This window comes from Microcebus murinus, chromosome 18, assembly GCF_040939455.1.
Source record: "Microcebus murinus isolate Inina chromosome 18, M.murinus_Inina_mat1.0, whole genome shotgun sequence".
Taxonomy (NCBI): Eukaryota; Metazoa; Chordata; class Mammalia; order Primates; family Cheirogaleidae; genus Microcebus; species Microcebus murinus.
In genome coordinates this window covers 28061321-28087934 of record NC_134121.1, presented here as the reverse complement: position 1 = coordinate 28087934, position 26614 = coordinate 28061321, and the positions used below count along the sequence as shown (strand labels likewise).

Genomic DNA, 26614 nt, shown 5'->3' with positions numbered 1-26614 from the left:
GAGAAGGGAACAGTCCCAGGTAAGAACACCACAGATTCCTACTGTTTTTACAAAATTTCAGCAGTTTTCCAAGTAAAAAATGTTCTCAGATTATCATATGCCCTTTGGTTGATTTCAAGAGTGCTAAAATGGGCCGGGCGCGGTGGCTCACGCTTGTAATCCTAGCACTCTGGGAGGCCGAGGCGGGCGGATTGCTCAAGGTCAGGAGTTCAAAACCAGCCTGAGCGAGACCCCGTCTCTACTATAAAAAATAGAAAGAAATTAATTGGCCAACTAATATATATATATATATATATATATATATATATATATATATATATATATATATAAATTAGCTGGGCATGGTGGCACGTGCCTGTAGTCCCAGCTACTCGGGAGGCTGAGGCAGTAGGATTGCTTGAGCCCAGGAGTTTGAGGTTGCTGTGAGCTAGATTGACGCCACGGCACTCACTCTAGGCTGGGCAACAGAGTGAGACTATGTCTCAAAAAAAAAAAAAAAAAAAAAGTGCTAAAATGGTTGTTTTGTCCATTTTGTCAAACTTTATAGTTGTTTTTTAGGTTGAGGATTTGCCAATTTCCTCACTCAGTTAAGTCTCATCTATTTACTTTTGAGATAAAACTTCATATAATAAATTACAAATATCTTAAGTGTATAACTCAATCTCACATATATATACCCACATAACCAGTCACCTCATTAAGAGACAGAATATTTCCATGGTCTCAGAAGGCTCTCTTATATTCCCTTCCCAGTCAACACACTCCCCAAAGGTAAGCACTATTTTGACCTTTACAACCATAAATCATCATTCTTATCTGTTTTTGAACTTCATATATATAGTGTTATATGTACTTTTATTTCTGGCTTCTTTTGATCAATATTATGTGTATAAAATTCATCCATGTTGTGACATAGCAATAGTTTATTCATTTTCATTGCTGTGTAGAATTCCATTCTGAATGTCCCATGATTTATCTATTCTACCATTGATGGATATTTGGGTTGTTTATAAATTTCGAATATACTTGTCTTTGTACTTGATGATGGATAAATGCACCAATTTCTTTTGAGTATATACACAGGAACAGAATTGCTTATTTATGAGTTATGTGTATGTTTAGCTTTAAAAGATACTGCCAAATAGTTTTCTTTTTCTTTTTTCTGAAACAGGGTCTCACTTACCCAGATTAGAGTGCAGTGATGTGATCACAGCTCATTGCAGTCTCAAACTCCTGGGCTCAAGCAATCCTCTTCCCTCAGCCTCCCCAGTAGCTGGGAGTACAGTATGTGCCACCACACCTGACTAATTTTTATTTTTTTATTTTTTGAGATAGGGTCTCGTTGTGTTGCCCTGGGTAGAGTGCAGTGGCATCATCACAGCTCACTGCAGCCTTGAACTCCTAGGCTCAAGCGATCCTCTTGCCTCAACCTCCTAAGTAAATGGGACTACAGGTGTGCGCCACCACACCTGCCTAATTTTTCTATTTTTTGTAGACATTATTACCTCAGCTTCCCAAAGTGCTAGGATTACAGATATAAGCCACTGTGCCTCACCTCCAAATAGTTTTCTAAAGTGGTTGTACCAATTCACATTCCTACCAGTGATGACTGAGAGTTCAATGCACCCCATATTCTGCAACCACTTGATAATGTCAGTGTTTTAATTTTAGCCTTTTTGGTTAGGATAAGTGTTTAACTCATTATAATTTTATTTTACAAATTCCTGATGACTAATGATATTGAGTACCTTTTCATATGTTTATTTGCCATTTGAATATTTTGTTCTGAAGTGCCTGTTCAAATCTTTTCCCCATATTTCTATTGTGTTGAATTATTTCTATTGTGTTGAATATCTTTTCTCTTATTGATTTCTTTTTTTTTTTTAACTTTTTAATTTATTTAAAATGGGCTCAAGCAATCCTCCTGCCTCAGCCTCCCAAGTAGCTGGGACTACTGGCATGCACCCACCATGCCTGGCTAATTTATATATATATATATATATAAGTTTTATATATATATCTATTTATATATATATATATGAGGTTTTTTTTCCCCTAGTTGTCTAGCTAATTTCTTTCTTCTTCTTCTGTCTCTCTCTCTTTTTCTTTCTTTCTTTCTTTTTTTTTTGTAAAGAAAGGGTCTTGCTCTTGCTCAGGCTGGTCTCTAACTCCTGAGCTCAAATGTTCCTTCTGCCTCAGCCTCCCTGAGTGCTAGGATTACAGGCATGAGCCACTATGCCAGGCCTGATTTCTAAGATTCTTATAGTGGGATATTTTAATATTCCTCTTTCAATAACAGTTGAAATAGTAAGACAAAATAGTAAGTAGGAAAGAAAATTCAAGGATACAGAAGAACACCATAATTAAAAAATTTAACTAACATACATAGAACCCTATAAGCAACAACTGCCACACACATTCATTTTAAGTGTTTATGAAACTCCATCAAAATAGGCCATATGCTAAGTCATAAAGCATAAATAAATTTCAAAGGTCTGAAATCACATAGGTCCTCTGAACACAATAGATTAAACTAAAAATCAATAACAAAGATAAAATACCCAAGTGTCCTGAAATTAACCAATACACTTCTAAATAATTTATGGGTCAAAAAATCACAATGAAAACAGGAAAATATTTTAAATGAATGACATTGAAAATATACATCAAAATCTAATGCCGGCCGGGCGCTGTGGCTCACGCCTGTAATCCTAGCTCTTGGGAGGCCGAGGCGGGCGGATTGCTCAAGGTCAGGAGTTCAAAACCAGCCTGAGCAAGAGCGAGACCCCGTCTCTACTATAAATAGAAAGAAATTAATTGGCCAACTGATATATATATAAAAAATTAGCCGGGCATGGTGGCGCATGCCTGTAGTCCCAGCTACCCGGGAGGCTGAGGCAGAAGGATCACTAGAGCCCAGGAGTTTGAGGTTGCTGTGAGCTAGGACGCCACGGCACTCACTCTAGCCTGGGCAACAAAGCGAGACTCTGTCTCAAAAAAAAAAAAAAAAAAAAAAAAAAAATCTAATGCCATTAGATTTTACTGGAGAGGAGGTTAGTAGTTTTACTTGTGAAGAATTATTAAATTGACATTTTGAGATAAGAACTATAAATCATGGAAGAAAGAGTACTCAGAAAATTATCAGGTATTAAGCTACGGTTATTACAACAACTTCATTTTCATTTCAACAAATAGTATCATCCACATGCTAGAAACCTGAGATAGTTAAAAAGAGACTTGCCAGGCATGGTGGCAGGCACCTGTAGTCCCAACTACTCAGGAGGCTGAGGCAGGAGGATTGTTTGAGCCCAGGGATTCAAGGCCAGCCGGAGCAACATAACAAGACTAATCCCATCTCTTAATCAATTATTAAGTTTAAAAAGAGAGAGACTATGACTCTAAAGTATATCTGGCATGAGATGGTCTCAATTGATACTAACAGCCCAACGTCAAAGCCTCCAATAACTTTAATTCTTTCTCTATTATTCTGTGCTAAAAATCTACCCTTAAAAAAAAAATAAAATAAACTTAACACTTTTTTGGATACTGCTATCCCCTCAAATAACTGTTCTATTTTCCTTTTTGCCATCAACTTAAGAGAAAATATCATTGAAATCCCTACTCCACCACTTATTTACTATTAATACTTAATCTCCTGCTATCCACTAAAGCTGTTTGCCCCAAAACCTTCCTACTATTCGCTAACCCCAGGGCTTTTTCTCAGTCTTTTATCTTTTTGCTTTTTAGAGATGGGGTCTCACTATGTTGCCCAGGCTGGTCTTGAACTCTTGAGTTTAAGCAATCTTCCCACCTCAGCCTCCTAAGTAGCTGAAACTATAGGTGCACATTACCGTGCCTGGCTTTCTCAGTCTTTTATCTTTTACTTCTTTTTTTTTTTTTTTTTTTTTTTTTTTGAGACAGAGTCTCGCTTGTTGCCCAGGCTAGAGTGAGTGCCATGGCGTCAGCCTAGCTCACAGCAACCTCAAACTCCTGGCTCAAGCAATCCTGCTGCCTCAGCCTCCCAAGTAGCTGGGACTACAGGCATGTGCCACCATGCCCGGCTAATTTTATATATATATTAGTTGGCCAATTAATTTCTTTCTATTTATAGTAGAGACGGGGTCTCGCTCTTGCTCAGGCTGGTTTCGAACTCCTGACCTCGAGCAATCCGCCCGCCTCAGCCTCCCAGAGTGCTAGGATTACAGGCGTGAGCCACCGCGCCCGGCTTATCTTTTACTTCTTTATCCAACAATGTATGCCACATCCACCACCTTGAAATTATCTTTTCCTTGGCTTTCTTGGTTATCCTTCTACCTTACTGATAATTTCCTGTGTCCCTTTTCATTTTTTTTCCCATCCTTCCACTTAAAGATAGATATTTCCCTAAGATATATCTCCCTTCTACTATGTACTCTTGTGCAACCGAATCTAAATCTACTTGCACAATTTTAATTTCAATGCAACAAACATTTACTAAGCTTTTGCTATATGTTAGGCAATGTTCTAAACTCTGCAAAAGTGCTTCTTGGCCCAGGATTCGTATCTGACTCACTTGAGAACATCAGAATAAAGATTCCTGGGCTCCATGACCAGAGACTTTAATTTAATAAGTCTGGGAAAGGTCTCACGAATCCATATTTTTTGTAAAGCTCCATAGATGATTCTGTTGGACAGACAGGGAAAACCTAATTATTGTTTTCCATTTTACAGATGTCTTAGTATGTCTGATACCAAACATGTGGCTTTTTTCCCACACCAACAACCAGTTCTCTAGCTCTGTGGACACCAACTGGGAGTCTCACAATTCAATTCTGACACTACCCAGAGTCAGCACAGACTATCCCCCACTTCAGAAAACAGTGGTAAGTCCCAGTCACCTGCACTTCCAACCAACTAGCTATATAAACCAGGAGTTCCCACAACCCCTTCCTAAGGTTTGATAATTTGGTAGAATGGTCCTTTACTTCTCCCTGGAGGTAGAGGAGCTGAAAGTTTCAACCCTTTATGCCATGGTCTTTCTGGTGACCAGCCCCCATTCTGAAGATATCTAGAGGCCCCTAACCCTCCAGTTATCTCATTAGCATAAAAGATGCTTATCACTCAAGAGATTCCAAGGGTTTTAGGAGCTGTGTGCTAGGAAACAGAGACAGAGATCAAATATTTATTTATTTCACAGTATGACATAGAAACTTTTTTTTTTTTGAGACAGAGTCTTACTTTGTTGCCCAGGCTAGAGTGAGTGCCATGGCGTCAGCCTAGCTCACAGCAACCTCAAACTCCTGGGTTCAAGCGATGCTTCTGCCTCAGCCTCCCGAGTAGCTGGGACTACAGGCATGAGCCACCATGCCCGACTAATTTTTTCTCTATATATTAGTTGACCAATTAATTTCTTTCTATTTATAGTAGAGACGGGGTCTCGCTCTTGCTCAGGCTGGTTTTGAACTCCTGACCTCAAGCAATCCGCCCGCCTTGGCCTCCCAGAGTGCTAGGATTACAGGCGTGAGCCACCACACCTGGCCCATAGAAACTTTTAATGACCTGACCTCTGTCTTAACAGCCTTTTCTTCTATTTTACTGACCACGCTGCACCCCTTACATTCCAGTAATACTCAATTACTTGCAATTGCCTGAACATGATAGATGTTACACTATCTAGCATGTTACACCTAGATGTTACACCTTGGCACATGTTGTCCACCCCACAATCTCTACCCTTCCTACTGCATACACTCCTATGTCTGTTAACCTATCTGTTTTCTGTTGATCCTTCAAATCCAAGTTCAAACATCTCTGAGACCTTATTGGACCCTAACAGATCTCTTCAAACCCATCATAATAATGATTAGAGCTGTTGTGAGTATTAGAAATAATGTTAAGTACCTGGCACAATGTTTGGCTAGACACTAAATATATTCAATGACTAACAGAAACCCACTGAAGTAGTGTCATAGGATGATCACTTTATTTTTTACAAATATCCCAGTAATGGCCAGGTGGGGCTTACATTGAAGGGGGAAAGAGACTGGAGAATAGCTAAAATGCTATTGCCATAATCAAAACAAGAAATAAGAGTGAGAGCAATGGCAAGGGCAATGGAAAAAAAGGAATGAATTCAGGAGTCATTGGGGGATAACATCAATAAAAATACACAGTTAGATGTGAGGGGTGAAGGAAAAAAGAATTCAGCATAACACCCATATTTCTGGCTTGGAAGACTAGAGAAATGGGTGTGCCATTAAGATGGGACAGGGAACAGGATACTGAGAAGAGAAGGCTGAAGCCAGAAAGACTTGCAGAAGACCAACAATTAAGGTACATGTGAAAAAGTCAAAGCTATTCAAGAATCTAAGATACAAGGCTCAGAAAGTCAGGGGATTGGGAGAGAATTGTCAGAAAACATAGGGACCAGTTTCAAGAATGAGCAAAAAGTATGCCTATAGTCTCAGCAACTGGGGAGACTATGCCAGGAGGATCCCTTGAGCCTAGGAGTTTGACGTTGCAGTGAGCTATAAATGACATCACTGCATTCTAGCTCAGGCAACAGAATAAGACTCTGTCCGAAAAAAAGAAAGAAAGAAAGAAAAGAAAAGAAAAAAGAATGAGCAAGAGTAAATACTCACATGCTGCCATTAGGAGGTCACCAATGAGTACTCTAAGTATAGTTTCAGCGAAGTGGTAGACACAGAATCCTAACTGCAACGATTAAATAAATGGAACTATCGGTTGAAAGTGGCATACTGAGCATTTGTTTATTTCTGCTCCCTAACAAAATTGCTCAAAAATGACAATAAAATGATAAAAGAGTCATAAAGCCATAAGAACAAAGAGAATTGAAAAGGAGACCCTAACAGAGAAAAGATGTCAAAAAATTTTTTGGAAAATGGAAAGTGGATGGTCAAGTAGTAGCTACCTCAGAAACTAAAGAGCATATAGTAGGGGAAGCCACTTAGAAATAAGTATAACTCCACTTCAGCACTCTGGAAAACCTTAGGAATTACAAGTGTCTGTTTCATCTCTACTAACAAGGGTAGAGACAAAGCTGAAAACCAAAGAAAGTCTATAGTTTACTTGAAAGCACTGACCCAATATTAACTACTTAATTTTAATAAATATAGAGTTGTCAGATAAAATGTAGCATGCTCATTTAAATTGGAATTTCAGAAATTGAAGAGCACACAAAAAAATGGAAAGATATTCCATGCTCATGGATTGAAAGAATGAATATTGTTAAAATGACAATACTAACCCAAAGTAATTTATAGATTCAGTGCAACCTCCATGAAAATACCATTGACATTCTTCAAAGAAATAGAAAAAACAATCCTAAAATCTATATGGAACCACAAAGGACCCCAGTTAGCCAAAGCAATCCAAACAAAAAGAATAAAGCTGGAAGCATCATACTGCCTGACTTCAAAATATACTACAAAGCTATAGTAACCAAGTCAGCATGGTGCTGACATGAAAACAGACACATAGACCAATGGAACAGAACAGAAGACCCAGATATAAATCCACGCATTTGGCCGGGCGCGGTGGCTCACGTCTGTAATCCTAGCACTCTGGGAGGCCGAGTAGGGAAGATTGCTCGAGATCAGGAGTTCAAAACCAGCCTGAGCAAGGTGAGACCCCATCTCTACTATAAATAGAAAGAAATTAATTGGCCAACTAATATATATAGAAAAAATTAGCTGGGCATGGTGGCACATGCCTGTAGTCCCAGCTACTCAGGAGGCTGAGGCAGAAGGATTGCTTGAGCCAGGAGTTTGAGGTTGCTGCAAGCTAGTCTGACGCCACAGCACTTACTCTAGCCTGAGCAACAAAGTGAGGCTCTGTCTCAAAAATAAATAAATAAATGAATCCATGCATTTACAGCCAACTCATTCTGACAAAGGCACCAAGAACATACAACAGGGAAAGGGCAATCTCTTCAATAAATGGTGCTAGGAAAACTGGAAAAACCTTATGCCAAAGAACAAAACTAGACCCCCATCCCTCACCATATAAAAAAAAAAAATCAAATCAAAATGGATTAAAGATGTAAATCTAAAACTTGAAACTAGTAAACACTACTAGAAGAAAACATTCAGGAACTGCTCCAGGATATTGGTCTAGGCAAAGATTTTTTTGTGTAAGACTTTAAAAGTACAGGCAACAAAAGCCAAAATAGACAAAGAGAGCCACATTAAGCTAAAAAACTTTTGCATGGCAAAGGAAACAATCAACAAAGTGAAAAGACAACCCATAGAATGGGGATTTTTGCAGTCTATCCACCATCTGACAAGGGATTAATAATTAGAATGTATAAGGAGCTCAAACAATGCAATAGCAAAAATATGTATATATGATTTTAAAGGGTAAAAGATAAGACCTAGTCTCCAAAATAATTACAAAATTAGCTGGGCTCAGTGGTATGCGCCTATAGTCTCAGATACTCAGGAGACTGAGGTGAGAGGATAGCTTGAAGCCAAGAGTTCAAGACCAGCCTGGGCAACATAGTGAGACCCCATCTCTACAAAATAATTTTAAAATTGGCCAAGCATGGTGGCACACACCTGTAGTCCTAGCTACTTGGGAGGATGAGGTGGAAAGATTGTTCTAGCTCAGGTATTCGAGGCTGCAGTAAGCTATGATCATGCCACTGCATTCAATCAAGCCTGGGTGACAAAGTGAGACCCATGTCTCTAAAAATACTTAAAATAAATAAGTTTAAAATAACAGAAGGAATAAAAAGAAAAAGATTAGCTGGGCCCAGTGGTATGTATCTATAGTCCCAGCTACTTGAGAGGCTGAGGCAGGAGGATCGTGACAAGCCTAGGCAATGTAGTGAGACCCCAACTCCAAAACACAAAAAAATTATCACATATATCCCCAAAATATGTATATATATTTTGTATCAGTAAAACAATTTTTTGAAATAAATCTGAATTTCAGGGAAACAAATAATTTTTATATAAGTATTGTCTCATACAATATATTTGGAACAACTTATACTAAAAAATTATTCGTTGTACATTTGAAATTCAAAATTAACTGGATATCCTATATTTTTCTTTGTTAAATCTGACAACTCTAGATAAATGAACTATGCATATAGAAGATGTTAATATTAAGGGAAACTGAGTAAAAGATACATAGGAACTCCCTGTGTTATCTCAGCAACTCTTAGTAAGTCTAAAATTATTTCAAAATAAAAAGCTAAAAAAATTAAGTTTAAAAAGGATTTTTAATGATATGAGAAAATGTTTTACATGGGGAAAAAAGCAGGAAACAGCTGTGTACTTATTCATTATAGTATCATTGGTGTATATATTTTTTATAAAATTTATCCTTAAGGGGTAAAAAAAACACTGAAAAATATATAAAATATTAATAGTGCTTATCACTGAATGACAGCATTCTAGATTGTTTTCATTTCCCTTTTTATAGTTTTTGGATTTCTAACTTTTCCATAATAAGCATACATTACTTCTAATAATTTAAAAATATAAGGCAATAAATGCAAACTTCACTTATAAATTTATGCTAACAAAAAGGGGGAAAATGTATGCATTACACTCAAAATAATAAAAGTAATAAACATTGTCAACCAGCTGCCCTAAGTCCTACTTACAACATTCATAATTTCATTTCCACAATTACCTAAGTTTATAGAATAAACTTCAGAGACTAAAATACATACATGAGCACAGATAGCTCCTGTTTTCTGAAAGGAAAGAAGGAAAGGGTAAGAGATGGAGAGATAAAACTATTGCCTGCAGCAAAACAGTACCAAGCTGCAGATCCCATAATGACCTTCTCTGTCTACTCACTACTTAGGCACCATGGCAACTAGGAACCTCAGAATATCAAGGAACCAGCATTGAAAGTAGAAAGTTTGGAGAGCTACTGGGGGAAGGGGAAAAGCTCAAGAAAGCTAAATGAGAAATGTTACGAAAGCCAAAACATAAGAACACCACTTTCACAGAACTATCAATAAGCAAAGCCCTAATATAAACTCAAAACTAGAGCCAGTTTCCTTATTTGCCATGTTAAAGCATGGCAGAGATAAGCCAAAAGATAAAAAGGGGGAATGAAATTTCCTGTGCTTTCAATAGTGGCTATTCTCAACATGCAAATTTTAACAGTGACAATATAGATTTGTTGTAATCAAAAGCCTTTCAAACCAAACTTTCCAAGTGTTAAGCACTAATATGCAAAAGACTTAAAGAGGGTTTTCCAGTCAAAAATATTAATTTCACAAAAGGACTCCTTGATAATAATAAGACCATATTATACAAGTATGGCACATTTTACTTTTCCAAAAGCTTTGCAGATATTATTTTATTTTATCCCCACTGCTAGATTTAAATTAAGTCATTTCAAACTCAAGGAGTTTAAAGTGAGAGAATAAAAGGAAAAGAGAATCCTTTCTTTCCAGGTCAAACAAAAACATACAGTTAAAACTAAAAAGCTCTGTCCTTTATACCTTCTGATAAAAATCATACTTATAATGTTCACTATCATGAATATAAAATTCATTAAAAAACCATCATGCATGGTTAATGCAACACCAAATTGTTGTGTTACAATTGCTTTAACTATAAAATGTATAGAATGGTAAACCTCCTCTATTTTTCCTATCTCTCATGCCACCAAATTATCACTAGCAACCGTATATTTCATTATTTGCTAATGTCTTAAATCATTGGTCACTGTCACAAAAAGGGATAGGGGAAATGTGATAGATTAAGAAATTTTTTTTTAATTTTAGCATATTACGGGGGTACAGATTTTAAGGTTTCAATAAATGAGATTAAGAAATTTAAAGAATATAATACACAATGTGTAGTCTTGGATTGGAGACTTGTTTGAATGAACCAGAATTTTGAGGTTGAAGAAACTGTAATATAAGTGTGTTAAGATGAAAATTTACTGAAATAGAAAAGTGAAAACTTTTGACCAAAAAAAAGTAATTATAAAACAGTATAGGGCGGGCGCAGTGGCTCACACCTATAATCCCAGCACTTTGGGAGGCCAAGGCAGGAGGATTGCTTGGGCCCAGGAGTAGGAGACCAGCCTGGGTAACACAGCAAGGTTTTGTTTCTACAAAATAAAAAAATAAAAATAAATAAAAAAACTAGCCAGGCATGGTGGTGCACACCTGTAGTCTCAGCTGCTCAGGAAGCTAAGGTAGAAAGATCACTTGAGCCCAGAAGTTCAAGGTTGCAGTGAGCTCTTTTTTCTTTTCTTTTTTTTTTTTTATTTGAGACAGAGTCTCACTCTGTTGCCCTGGCTAGAGTGCCATGGTGTCAGCCTAGCTCACAGCAACCTCAAACTCCTGGGCTCAAGTGATCCTCCTGCCTCAGCCTCCCGAGTAGCTGGGACTACAGACATGCGCCACCATGCCCGGCTAATTTTTTCTATATATTTTTACTTGGCCAATTGATTTCTTTCTATTTTTAGTAGAGACTGGGTCTCACTTTTGCTCAGGCTGGTTTCGAACTTCTGACCTTGAGTGATCCTCCTGCCTCAGCCTCCCAGAGTGCTAGGATTACAGGCATGAGCCACTGTGCCTGGCCACTGCACTCCAGTCTGGGTGACAGAGCGAGACCTATCTCTAAAAAAAAAAATTAAAAAATAATAAAACAGTATGTACAATATGACCTCATTTTAGTAAAAATAAGTGTGTGTGGGCTGGGCGCGGTGGCTCACACCTGTAATCCTAGCACTTTGGGAGGCCGAGGCGGGCGGATTGCTCAAGGTCAGGAGTTCGAAACCAGCCTGAGCGAGACCCCGTCTCTACCAAAAATAGAAACAAATTAATTGACCAACTAAAAATATATATACAAAAAATTAGCCGAGTATGGTGGCGCATGCCTGTAGTCCCATCTACTCAGGAGGCTGAGGCAGTAGGATCCCTGAGCCCTGGAGTTTGAGGTTGCTGTGAGGTAGGCTGACGCCACGGCACTCACTCTAGCCTGGGCAACAAAGTGAGACTCTGTCTCAAAAAAAAAAAAGAAAAATAAGTGTGTGTGTGTGTGTGTGTGTGTGTGTGTGTGTGTGTGTGTGTGTATATATACACACACATACAGAAAATGATCCAGAAGACTATATAGAATATTAGCAATAGTAATCTCTGGGTGGTGAATATACAAGGCTTTATTTTACCTTGCTTGTATTTTGTTTCTAATTTTCTGCACTACTTTTTTAATAAAGCATTATTTTTAAATATATTTTCTTCTATCCTTTTTAAATAAGGCTGACATTTAATTAGAGAAGAATTGCTCAAAGAGAACACAAGCGTATCTATTACGCCAAGGGTTCCAGTTTAGTGTAGTGGTTGACAGTATGAGCTCTGACTGGATTCAATATCCAACTTGGCGAATGACTAGCTGTGTGACCTTGGGCTTGTTACTCAACCTGTGTCTCAGTTCCCTGTCCATAAATTGTGGGCAACAGAAGTACAATACCTATCTCATGGGATTGTTGTAAAGATTAAGTATGGTGCTCTACATAAAGCACAGCAAAGTATCTGGCATATAGTAAAGCACTTAGTAAATATTATACCTATTACTTTTCTAATTAGTCACTGAGAAAACATTACTACTAGTTCTTAAAGTTAATGTGAAAAATACGATAGGATGTAGCAGCAATAGACAAATCTTCTCTCTCACTGTTGTCTCCTAAATCTCCCTTCATAACCCAATGAAGGGAACTGAAAGCCACTCCTAGATTCTCTCAGACTCTCACCTCAACATTGTTATTTCCTATGGATAAAAGTCTGCACAGTTCTATATAATTTTTTTTTTAAGTCTGCAACAATGAAATGTCATATCTAGGAACTAATTCCAAAATTATTAGCATATTATCTATTTGCAATCCATGGCTGGTATCATGCAAGAAACTTCATTATTTAAATAATATTTTTTTTTTGAGACAGGGTCTCACTGTCACCCAGGCTAGAGTGCAGTGGTGTCATCATAGTTCACTGCAACCTCAAACTCCTGGGCTCAAGGCATGGTACTCACAGCCTCCTGAGTAGCGGAACTACAGGCATGTGCCACCATGCCTAACTAATTTTTTTTTTTATAGATAGGGTCTCACTATGTTCCCCAGACTGGTCTGAACTCCTGACCTCAAGTGATCCTCCCACCTAGGTCTCCAAAAGTGCTGGGATACAGATATGAGCCACTGTACCTGGCCTATTTAAATAAATTAAAGATTATTTCTAATTACAAAAGAGCTTCAAAATTCTCTAGTTAAATTCTTCTTAAGAGTCAAACATCTTATAGGCAATCTCCTATCTGAATTCTCAATTTTCAAAGATACTGGTAAAGTACTTTTCTTTCTAGACCAGAGAAGAGATAAGAATATAACTCAGCTTCAAAAAGCCCTTCCTGAAAGAACTTACTCTCTCCTTCAAAAGCAGCAACTACTGTCCTAAACTCAGGTTATAGAACATCTTTTGCTGGATTTATATATATATATACAGAAAACAGCAATTACAGATTGTTCTCAGGTAAAGTAGTTGAAAGCCAAAGGTTGTTCATTCACTATTTTGAGCATATATTTTAAAAAGTTTAAGAGGAAATTGAGGCTGGGCAAGGTGTCACAAGCCTGTAATCCTAGCACTCTGGGAGGCCGAGGCAGGCGGATTGCTCGAGGTCAGGAGTTCAAAACCAGCCTGAGCAAGAGTGAGACCCCGTCTCTACTATAAATAGAAAGAAATTAATTGGTCAACTAATATATATAGAAAAAAATAGGCTGGGCATGGTGGCACATGCCTGTAGTCCCAGCTACTCGGGAGGCTGAGGCAGGAGGATTGCTTGAGCTCAGGAGTTGAGGTTGCTGTGAGCTAGGCTGACGCATGGCACTCACTCTAGCCTAGGCAACAAAGCAAGACTGTCTCAAAAAATAAAGAATAAAAAAATAAAATAAAAGAGGAAATTGAGATGGAGTTTCACATACTATAAGGTGAAGTACAGGATAAAAAAGGTTTAAATAAATCATATAACCCTAAGAGGTAAAAAACCCAAATGTGAGGATAACCTGTTTCTAATTAGACTTCAACCAGGAATTCAGCACACTAGTTGACAAAACTGATTACAATCCTGTTTGGCTGACAGCATGGGCTGATAGCATGGGGTGAATTTTAAGTATGCAGAACAATCTGACCTCAAGTGGCATCCCACAGGAGCACAGACACTGCCAATATTCATACAACTAGATGGCTCTATTATATGACACCAAATCACACAAATCATATGGCAGTTATCAAAATTAAGTTGTCCATATTTAGTCTTTAACAGTGTTTTATATCTTAAATGTTCAATTAAAAAGTAATGCGTTTTTATCATCATGCATTGTTAAAAGGGGAATAAAAAAACTATTAAGTTTCAGAATTATCATCAACTAGCTGATGTATTAACTCCTATTGATCTGATCAAAAACTAACAAAACCAAAATAATTGTCTACAATGAGGACTGTAAATTCCCACCAAGCTATAACTACTTTCTTGGGGCCTTATTTTCAAATGTTTGGGTCATAAAGCTTAGAAAGTGAATCAGCCAGTCTTTCATTGGACTCTAGAAAATACATGATGAAAGTCATCCCCAGTCCTGAAAGAGTCCATTTTCTTTTTTTGTTTTAAGAGACTGGATCTCGCTCTGCTGCCCAGGCTTGAGTGCAATGGTGTGATCATAGGTCACTGCAGCCTCAAATTCCTGGGCTTAGGCAATCCTCCTACCTGAGCCTCCCATGTAGCTAGGACTATAGGCACATGCCACCATGCCCAGCTATATTTTTATTTTTTATTTTTTACAGAGACAGGTCTCACAATGTTGCCCAGGCTGGTCTCAAACTCCAGGCCTCAAGCAATCTTCCAACCTCCCAAAGTGCTGGGATTACAAGTGTGACTCACCACACCTGGTTGAAAAGTCTATTTTCTATTCCTGTTTATCCATCATACCACTAGACTTCACAGTACCTAAAATCAAGCCCTAAACTTGAGAGAGACTCACTCTCATCTTACATGGCAATTATTTCACTTGGGTTCAGAAGAACTCTAGTAACATCTCTTAGGAATGTACCTTCCCCCTTAATATATGTCACCTGTTAAGGATTAGGCTATTTGTTCTATGAGCTGATCCTAAACTCATGTAGTCTCTATTTAACTTTGAGTTCATACAGTAAATAGGAGTATCTGAATCAATATCTTCATTTTTATAAATCAGGAAAATGAGTCCAAGGAGATAACATGAACTGCCCACAGTCACACACCTAATTAGTAGGAAATATCATAATAGAGGTATTGCTATTATCAAATGAATTTGACTCAATTTAAATTAACCCCAAGGTTACTACATCCACAAGTGACTTAAGGAATAGATCAATGGAAAACTTTTGTCCTTTTTTGGACCATTAGCTAGCTGAGAAGGTAGCTGGCACTGTCTCCTTCCCAGACTGCTGATCACACTTCAATCCATGGCCTCACCACGAGCTACGGACATGAGTTTTGCAACAGTAAGGCATGCAAAGAAATTCTCAGGCATTTGTGCCACTGGCCACACAGACTTTGCATAAGAGCCATCCACTCTCAGAATGACTTGGCAAGTACAAAGTGCCTTGTGATATATCATCAGCTGAGTTTCCTAATAATGGCATTTATCTTATCATTGCCAAACTCAGTTTCCTAATCCAACAAATGGATATTATGTTTCACATAATCTTAAATTGAACAAATTTCTCAAGGTGCTGTGTGGTTTTATGGATTTCGAGTTAACCCAATCTTTCTCAAAAGGGGTACTATGACATTTTGCGAAAGACAATTCTTGGTTGTGTGGGATTATCCACTACACTGCAAAAGGCTTAGTATCATTGGTTCTCTGTCTTCTAAATACAAGTAGTCCCACCAATCACAACCCCCACACACTTCCAAATGTCCTCAAGGCATGATACCACCCCCACTATTAACATTGAGTTAACCATTAAGTGAACTATAAAGTAACAAAAAATGTTTACAGAAAGGTAAAGACCTAATCCCCTTCCCTGCCACAAAATACTGCCCTCTATTCCTTTTTTTAACCCAGAGATAAAATTTGTTTTATAAAGTTAATGAACAAAGCATTATCTGAAGTAGTCATAATTAAGACACTTGCATGGCCAGGGAAGTAGAGTAGAAAAGTTACTAAATAGAGTCAGGATATCTGAGCTTAAATTCAAGTTTTCTGACTCTTCAACATTAGGCAAATTATTTCTTCTCTACAAGCCTTAGTTTTTTCACCTATTGAAAAGCATTAGGCTAAATGATCACTCTATTTTAATTCTAGGAATTTGTGAAGTAAAACATAATTAACTTGCTTTTACTCTTCCTTTGACCTCTATATAGCTAAATGGGGGTGATCACTAACAAGTACTACCTCACCTCTCAGAAGCCAGGACCCAAAGCCCCAGGGATAACAATAAGGCAAAACAGTCACATCCCGCCAGATCCAGTATGGGATTTTACCACAGAGTCAGTATCTTGAGTGTATAAAAAGGAGCTGAATTATTTTATGATTCATTAATAGAAGCACTAAGATAATAACAGCAGCAACAGCCACCCTAACTTATGTTTATTTAGGCTAGACCTATAATCTCAACTCTGGCAGTACATTAGAATCACCTGGATAGCTTTTTAAAAAATGCCCCAGTTCTAAGCCAAGCCAATACCGAATGAATTGGAATCTGTGGGGATGGAGCTATTTTTTTTTTAAGGCTCCCCCAGGTGATTTTGATGAACAGTAAGAACCAAGAGCTACTAACCTAGACCCTTTAATCCAAGATTTTTGCAAAGCAAATATCCAAAAGTTAGTTTCTCACACACTGGTTATATAATCAAACATCAATAAATAAAAATAATCTAGTGTTTCTATTTACTGACATTCTCAATTACAGAGAATTGTTTCTAGAGAAAAAGGAGAGCTCTACTAACAACCCCTTGTTCATATCACAACGCTTTCTTGAGGACTGGCCCTGCTAGAAACGGAATATAACTATCTGACATGATGAAACAGTTCAATAAAGATTACTACAAATTTGCTCACACCTGTGGAATTCCTATCAATCATCAAGATAGTTACAGCAATGTTAGTCAAAGTAGTACAGAGACAAATTCTTTAACCTAACTCTTACTCACTAGGTCTCACTAAAAATGCCTAGAATGTAGGAAGCACAAGAGAAAAAAAATTGAGAACATTTAAGAAAAGACACTTCTAAAACCTGAAAAATACATCATTTCTCACTAAATAAAGCTTTGGGTGAGTACAGTGACATAGGTAAAGCAATCTTGGCTAAAATTATTCTTGCTCTTTTTGGAACATAATCAATGATACTAATAAGACAGGTTAAATAAATAAACCATTGAACTTCTCTCTCTTACCTTATGTGTAAGGCCAAGCCATCCTGCAGGCTAGAGATTCCCAAATCAGACAGTGTATCTGAGCTGACAGAAGCGGGTGATAGAGAACCCTCCTTCTCCTCTAGTAGGTCCAGCTTCACCAAGTTGCTGATCTCATCTTCTGAGTTATCTTCAGACACGGAACCAATTATGAATCGGGAGTGTTGGTTCAGCTCCAGAGGTTTGGCCAAGGGAGACGGTTCATCCATTATTCCTTTGAAATGAGCTCTCAGAGCTATGGAGAAAATTAAAAGTGAGAAGAGCAGGTATAATAATAATAACCTGCATCTGAGGACAGCTAGAGGTTATACCTAATAAACCACAGCTAGGACTTGGAATCAAGGCAGAGTTTGAGAACTAGCTTCCTTGGCTATCCTATGAACTATTTCAGAGCCTTTGTTTTCTATGAGAGAGGAAAACTGAGATCATGGTAATTAAATCTAGAAACTAAAACCAGTTCCCTTTTCCCCAAAGAAATCTTTCTCGAAAAGCATAAGCCATTCCCAATCTCCTTATCAATTTGGTAATGTCCAAGAGGTAACTGTGATCACTAGAGAAATCTATATAGTAGGTAAAAAGCTACTTATTGTGATATTGCAATTTTGGTTCTCAGTATTGGAAGGAATGAATGGTAAGGGGTTGGGGGAAAGTGGTGGTCATTTGAAGCTAGGTGTTTATAGCAAACTACATAATGATCATCTGGTTTCAAACACTATACCTTGAGAGGCTATGAATTTCACATATGTGCATATTTTCAAAACAAACTCCAGATGAGTAGTTTTTAATTTTAAGAAAATCTTTACTTGTCCTGAGTTTTTTCTTAAATTATACCTGTTAAAAATTCACCCTAAAATGTCTACTCTTGGCTCTAATGTGCTGACATTGATGTAAAGAGAAAGTAGATCTTTCACCAAATTTAAAGTCTATAACCAAAATAATGGAGGTATCAATCTCAACTAAGTAAAACTTTTCTAGATACAGGGCCTTACTAGTCAGGTTTAGATATTGCTAATTGCTAACTAACAAACTAATTAAGAAAGACCAAAACACAGTTCAAAGCCTACAACAATAATAAAAACTCAAACAAAATGAAACAATAGTAAAATATAAATAAAAAACTTCAAAACTTTCACAGGTTCTAAAGATTAGGAAAAAAGACTATACATCAACTCAGTTTTAAATAGCTTGTAGCCTGACCACTCATTTTAATTCAGAAAAAATAACAATTCCCAATCCTGATGTTGAGGTGCTCTTAGATATGATATATTAACAGATACTAAATTTACTATTAATAAATTTTACATGAGCCAGGCATGGTGGTGTGTGCCTGTAGTCCCAGCTACTCAGGAGACTGAGGCAGGAGGATTAAGAGACCAGCAGTTCAAAGCTACAGTTAGCTATGATGGCACCACTGTACTTCAGCCTGAACAACACAGCAAGACTCTGTCTTTAAAAAAATTAAATTAAAATAATAAAAAAATTTCAAATAAACGTTATATGCTATAAAGTAGCATATGTGAAGTACAAAAGTAGGTGAACAGCAGTGCTCTTTGACATCAGACCAGAAAACATCAATACTTTAAAATGTTTGAAAATCACTGCTGAACATGTTAAAATTACATACGCAACATTGTTTTGGTGTTAATTTGTGATTTAGAGCTTATTTATTTACAGGGACAAAACAGTATTTATAAATGCCAGAGCAGTGTGCTCTCAAAGTGTGGTTCCCGGACCACCACCAGCAACAGCAACACTGGCATTATCGCATAACTTGTTATAATCACAAATTCTTGGGCTCTACCCCAGACCAACTTACTGTATCAGAACCTGGAGGTTGGGGTCCATTAATCTATGTTTTAACAAGCCCTAAAGTTTGAAAGCCTCTGTACTACAAGAATAAAACAGTAATAACAAATTGCCAGGAATGCTAAAACAAAACCAAATCTATAGATATATCCTGAAAGTGAGCTGTAGATTACCTTAGCTAATTTTTTTTTTTTTTTTTTTGAGACAGAGTCTTACTCTGTTGCCCAGGCTAGAGTGCCGTGGCGTCAGCCTAGCTCACAGCAACCTCAAACTCCTGGGCTCAAGTGATCCTCCTGCCTCAGCCTCCTGAGTAGCTGAGACTACAGGCATGTGCCACTGAGCCCAGCTAATTTTTTCTATTTTTAGTTGTTTGGCTAATTTCTTTCTATTTATAGTAGAGACGGGGTCTCGCTCTTGCTCAAGCTGGTGTTGAACTCCTGAGCTCAAACAATCCTCCCGCCTCAGTCTTCCAAAATGCTAGGATTACAGGCGTGAGCCACCACACCAGGCCTAATTTTTTTTTAATTTGAGACGGAGCCTTGTCCAGGCTAGTCTCTAACTTCTGGGCTCAAGTGATCCTCCCACCTCAGCCTCCCAAGTAGCTAGGACTACAGGCAGACACCACTGTGCCCAGCCAACTTTTATTTTTAAAACTAGAATCAAATATAAAAGTATCATGCAACAGGAAAAATTTCATAGCTAAATTTACTATACATGTCTCCCTTGAAATAATAAGTTTCTTAAAAAAAACAAGTCTCTAAGTTTTATGAAGAGGTTTGTTCTAGAACCCTAAAAGAAAACCAGCCCAGATGGCTCATGCCTATCATCCCAGCACTTTGGGAGACCAAGGTAGGAGGATAGCTTGAGGCCAGGAGCTCAAGACCAGCCTGAACAACAAAGCAAGATCTCATCTCTACAAAAAATTTAAAATTAGCTGTGCATAGTGGTATGTAGCTGTGGTCCTAGCTAAGTTGGGAGGCTAAAGGTACAGCAGCAAAATAGCTATTTCTTTCACAGTTTAGAGCAGTGAATAGTCAAGTTTAAAAATAATGACAGATTCTGGCCGGGCGCGGTGGCTCATGCCTGTAATCCTAGCACTCTGGGAAGCTGAGGTGGGTGGATCGCTAAAGGTCAGGAGTTCGAAACAAGCCGGAGTAAGAGTGAGACCCCCACCTCTACTAAAAATAGAAAGAAATTAATTGGTCAACTAAAAATATATAGAAAATATTAGCCGGCCATGGTGGTACTTGCCTGTAGTTCCAGCTACTCAGGAGACTGAGGCAGAAGGATTGCTCAAGCCCAGGAGTTTGAGGTTGCTGTGAGCTAGGCTGATGCCACGGCACTCTAGCCCAGGCAACAGAGTGAGACTCTGTCTCAAAAAAAAAATAAAAAAATAAAAATAATGACAGATTCAAAAACTAAAATTCCATCCCAACTAACACAGAAAATAATGGCTGCCTTCTTCACTAGAGAAATAAGTAAGGCACTCAGGGGCAGATTCTAGCTTATAGTCTGACTGAAGTCAGATAACTACACAAAAACATAAAAAAATAAAAATCACAAGAAAGGCACAATTCTTTGATTCCAAGGGAAAAGAAAGTGTTAACAAAACATGGTCCCCAAGCTAATAAATGAAAGGCTCCATAAGGGCAACTTCAAGTTTTTCTTTCCAGCTGGGAACACGAAGGAAACCTTCTCTAAAGGGATACATAGATTGGAGGCAGCTCGATGTTAACAGCTAAAGATAGCCTGTCCAGCAACCAGCAACTGTACTGAATAGTATTCCCAGGCACAAGCCTACAAACCACCAGAAAAGAGAGGTCATGTATGGAAAATCACTGAGTAGCTGTCCAGACACTCTAGAAGCTACTCCACAGCCTGTCCCATTTCAACTGATTCTAGTACTGAATTAAAGAGGGAAGGTAGTGGAACACTACCATTGTCAGATTCCTTGCTCATTTCACGTTATCCACCCCTAAATCTGCCTATATTCTTTCATAGAAGGCAAATTTTAACACAAAAGCCTACAGTTTAATATTTTACAACATAAACAAAATTTTTATCACATTGTAAACAAGAAGGAGCATTATTTGTAACTGACCTCTTATAATTCTTACTGTCTGAGCAGATATCCACCTCCAAAAAGAACTAAAGAGAGAGAAAGAGAGAAAGAGAGATTTGAAGGTTTTCTTTACAAAAAAAAACCTCAAATTTTTGTCAATACCTGTTTTGCTCAGCATAGTACAAAATTAATAATATTCAAAGTATCTTTTTTTTCTAGTCAAGTCTATTATTTAAGTTAAAGCATAAAGTTCAGCAGTTTATTATTTGTTCAATTCTGTAAATCAAAAGCAATTTCATATTCAAAGCCTTTATTATTTATTAAAGTATTTAACAATAGTCCAGGCTTACCATTTCACAAGGTGGCTTTTCCAATTGTACAGTTGGTGACTACATTCCAACTCTTTCATTTCCAATATTTCATCAAAAAAGAAGCAGTAGGAAGAAGAGAACCACTAGATTCTCTACAACTCCGTGAGGCTCTGATTATGCTTCTAAGTGGTTATACCTTCCCACAAAGGTTGGGAGTCAGGGAGAGAACAGAACTCCCATTATATTAAATCCCTAAACTCTAAAGAATCAAAAGAGTCTCTAGCTACTCCCTAAATCCTGAGTTTCCTTTTAAGCCCAACGATTTAAATGTATCCATGATAGAAATTCTCAATTTTGACTATGTTTAAGAATTACCTGTGGAGCTTTTTCAAAAAATACATGTCTAAACTCCACCCCAAAAACTACTGAATCGGAATTGCAGCTGGAGGCCCAGGGAACTAAATTAAGTTTTACAGTTAATTGACACGATGCAAATCCAGGCTTGAGAACCACTGGTCTAGCTAGGACAGAAAAGAAAAGGAAAGAACCTATATTACACTCATAGAGAAATCTAGAACTTTTAAGAGAGGACCCCCAAATGATAAGGGACAAGATTTGGGACAGTGTAGGTATGTTAATTGAAGTATTAGGATTTACCCAATTGTAGAGTCTGAGCTAGTGTTAGTCACTACAGTTGTGGTAGGCAAGGGGGTGAAAGAGGAAGGAAAAAGGAAGTAGTTTGGATCATGTAACCAAAGATGCTGCACAGCTAGAGTGCTGGGACTAGGACTCAGGCTCAAATTCTGACTCTGCCAATTATTGGCAGTACAAACTTAAACATGTCACTTAAAGTCTCTGAGCCTTCTCATCTGTAAAATTAAAAAGAAAGTCACATGTACCTCATGGGACTGGTATGAAGACTGAGTATATGAAAGGGTTTTGTAAACTATAATGGACTAGGACCAGTGTTTTTCAAACTATGCATTACCACTCGGCAGAATGTTAAGAAATCAATTTAACAAGTTGCAGCCAACATTTTTTAAATGAAATAGGATAGAAAATGTTAAGAATGCACCATACTTTATAAGGGTATTTATAATTTTGTAAATTTTTGTTTCAGTTATATGTAGGTCATGATATAAAGGACATTTTATGGCGAGTTATGTCAAAAAAGTCTTAAGGCTACAACTAATCCTTATCTCCCACACCCTCCACTTTAAGCCATCCCTAGACAGCAAACACAGTGAATTAAGTGCATAAACCAAAGATTATTAAACTTTCTCAACTATTAGAAATCTGATAAAAGCTATGGACTCTTCCCTGAAAAAAATGCACCCTTCATACAAAATTTTCCTGGCATTCAAGTTTGGGATTCCTAAAGCCTTGCCATGAAGTAGGTTTAGACCTCTTTCTCCAAAAAGAGAACAAAAAATGAAGCTGACCTTTTCCAATTGTACAGTTGGTGACTACATTCCAACTCTTTCATTTCCAATATTTCATCAAAAATGCTCATATAGATGCTTTTGTCCAGATCTGGTTGTAGGACAGTCTGCCTATCCAAATAAAAATTATTTTCTTCATTATGTCAAATTGTTGACAGTGTCAACTTCTCTTTTATTTAAAAAATATATAATGTAGGCCGAGCGTGGTGGCTCACACTTGCAATCCCAGCACTTCCAGAGGCCAAAGAGTTCGAGACCTGTTTGGGCAACACAGTGAGACCTCAACTCTGCAAAAATTTAAAAATTAGCCGGGTGTAGTGGCATGTACCTATAGTCCCAGGTACTCTGGAGGGTGAGGCAGGAAGATCACTTGAAGACCAGGAGTTCAAGGCTGCAGTGAGCTACAATTGCACCACTGTACTCCAACCTGGGCAACAGAGTAAGACCCTCTTAAAAAAAAAAAAAAATAAGTGTGTGTGTGTGTGTGTGTGTGTATGTATGTATATATAGAGAGACATATATATAATGGTATAATATATTCTTGAAGTTTTATTGGGGACTCTAGAAAATATTCAGAAAAAGCTCCCGAACTGTGCTTTATGTTCCCAGAAATGGGGTAAAGCTAATTATAACTAATGTACCTATTTAAAGGTCAGCCTATATTTCATTCAGAGATATTTCTCTAAATAAATACAACAGATTTTATCAAACTTAGCATGTTCTTCTTGAACTCAAATGACACTGTATTTTCCAAGCTATTCTAATAAACTAGCGATTAGTTTTCCCAGCCACTGATAAAAGTATCCAAGCTTATCCAACATGTCCTTGCCTTTCAAGCCATAGTAAGTTCAGTTTTTTTTCAAAAAGAATAACTGAATTTGCCTTTTTTGTATTTATTTTATTGATAAATTGTTTAATGGATTTTTGTATTAATTTAGTGATCCATTGGAGAGTTATAGAGAATTTTTTTTTGAGACAGAGTCTTGCTCTGCCACCTGGGCTAGAGTGCCATGGTGTAATCTTAGCTCAGAGCAACCTCAAACTCCTGGGCTCAAGCAATTCTCCTGCCTCAGCCTCCTGAGTAGCTGGGATTACAGACCTACGCCACTACACCTGGCTAATTTTTCTATTTTTGGTAGAGACAGGGTCTCACTCTTGTTCAGGCTGGTCTTGAACTCCTGACCTCAAGCGATCCTCCTGCCTTGGCCTCCCTGAGTGCAGGATTACAGGTGTGGGCCACCATGCCCAGCCTGCGAATTTTTTTAATCATTTTTTTTTCTGCAAGTTTTAAATTTTAAAATAATTAGCACTTGTGTTCCAAATGTGAAATAGATGCTGAGTATTCAAAGATAAGATCTGATCCCTAAACTAAGTGGCTATAGACACCTAAATACACAGTTATAGTAGTATAATAATTGCTAGGTGTGAAAACAAACAAAAAAGGGTACTTTATCCAAAATTGGAGGTGGTAATGATGAGGAAAGGGGTCAAGGAAAACTTCCTGGAGTGGGAAGACATTACAGATGAAGAACTGGGGAGATGAGCAAAGAGGGAGAGGAAGGAGCATTCTGTGTAGAAGGAGCATCTGAATAAAGACACACATGGTAGAACGTGACGATTTAAAAGAAATACTATATCTGAATGGTTGGAAAAGAGCTCAAGGGCCAGCTGGAGACTTTTGTTTTTTACAAACTAGTAGGGTATTTCTTTAGGGTATGGTAGTCAGAGAAAATAGCATCATGTAATTGTCTATCCTAGTCCTCATTTCTTAGTCCAGAGATATAGAATATTTTTCAAGGATGAAGCTGGTACAAGCTTCTGCATCTTTCAAGAAATCTTTAAAGAGTAAGCATTCTTTATAATTTCTTTTTTAAAATTCTTGCCAAGCTTTTGGATGAAGGTGGTGGGCTAAACACATACCTACTTTCACTCCCACCTAAAATCCAAAAAAAACCAAAAGTAAAGGGATATTTCTTTTTAAAGTCACACTCCACAAAAAGACTAAAAAGAAAAGAAAAGAAGTAAGTCAGGGGAGACTATAACAAGATAATTTTTTTTGGTGGGGGAGCTTAGATCAGGAAGAAAAGCAAGATAATTTTCTTGGAAAGCAGACAGAAGAGCAACAAATGACTGGTAACCCAAGAAAACTGAATCATAACCTATCTGCAGTAAACTTACAATCAATACAATTTATATCACAGAATCTCCGAAATGCTCAGGAAGTAGAGGTACAAGAGAGAGCTAAATAAAATGAGGACAGGTTGAAATTCTGTTTCAGAAGCTTCAGATCATCAGATTTTCTTCCCAACTACTGAAACCAAGTGCCTGCTGTTCTACCATCCAGGTATAAGACTGACGGTTTCTTCTCTAGAAACAGAGGGTTTCTAGACTGGCAGAGACAAGCAACAGTAAAGAGTAAACAGTACTCTATGGAAAATGGATCAATTAAGTAAACATATCCCAATCCTCTTTCCCTAATCTTTGTCCTCCAAGAGGGAGAATGGAGGATCCTTCTTTATTGAATCTGACCAGTCCAAGAAGAAAAAACCTAAAGTTAGTAATATTGACATTCCCTAATTAAGTTGCCCAGCCAGATCACCCTACAGTGAACTTAAACGGTCAACAAACCCCACTCACATTTTATAATCTCTAATCAGCTTTTCAATCCCCTCTCTTAAATATAAGCAGATAATTAAGGATTATTAGATGTCTGAGAAAAATCAAAAGAAAGAATCAAAAACAAATAATTACCTGTAGGAAAAAAAAATGCAACTTGAAGAAAGGATTATGCAGAACAAGCAAATATTAAAAACTAGGGAGAGAGGGGTAGAAGATGCATGGGGAACAATTTCACTTCTATGGTATTGTCCCCAAAAACAATAACCCTAATCTAATCATGAGAAAATATCAGACAAATCTGAATTGAGGGACATTCTATAAAATATTTGACCAGTATTCTTCAAAATTGTCAAGGTCATCAGAAAAAAAAGGAAAGACTAAGAAACTATCACAAATAAGACCAACCCATAAAATAAGCCCTAGCAGGATTTCTAACAATTTGCTCAACATAAGCCCTACCCCGAAAATAAGACCTAGTGATGGGCGTGGCTACTCAGGATATCTACACAATCCATGCATTTCCTTGAGGAGTGGTAAAGAAGACGAGCTGCCCTTCTCATCTGCCCCATGAGAGCTCTAATGCTCAACATGAGAGAAGATTGGAGCCAATGGTTCTAAAGGAAATAGAGTAGCAAGAAATTCAGGATGGAATTTGGGGTTTAGAGAGGTATGATGATGTTCCAGAAGACAACGATTTAACTATATTTGAATAAATGTAGATTGTTGTACCATACTTAAATAACACATCCCCTGAAAATAAGCTCTAGGGTGTCTTCTTGAGGAAAAATAAATATAGGACCCTGTCTTATTTTCGGAGAAACATGGTATGACCATTAAATGTAACGTGGTATCCTGGATTAGCTACTGTAATAGAAAAACGCATAAGCCAAAAAACTGGGGAAATCTGAATGAAGTCCATAGTTTAGCTAATAGCACTATACCAATGTTAATTTC

At 37.6% G+C, this 26614-nt stretch overlaps 1 protein-coding gene across 11 annotated transcripts in view; it reads right to left on the bottom strand.

Moving 5' to 3' along the window:
- ACACA (acetyl-CoA carboxylase alpha) overlaps window positions 1-26614 on the bottom strand; it is a 292538-nt gene that overhangs the window by 211749 nt on the left and 54175 nt on the right. For 7 of the 11 annotated variants that reach the window (XM_075994382.1, XM_075994384.1, XM_075994383.1 and 4 more), the window contains 2 exons: window positions 21328-21374; window positions 17403-17655 (listed from right to left, as the gene is read on the bottom strand). In XM_075994382.1, the coding sequence (XP_075850497.1) occupies window positions 17403-17655; window positions 21328-21374 (300 nt within the window). The remainder of the gene's footprint in view (window positions 1-17402; window positions 17656-21327; window positions 21375-26614) is intronic. The other 4 variants (XM_075994390.1, XM_075994388.1, XM_075994389.1 and 1 more) reach the window with 1 other exon arrangement.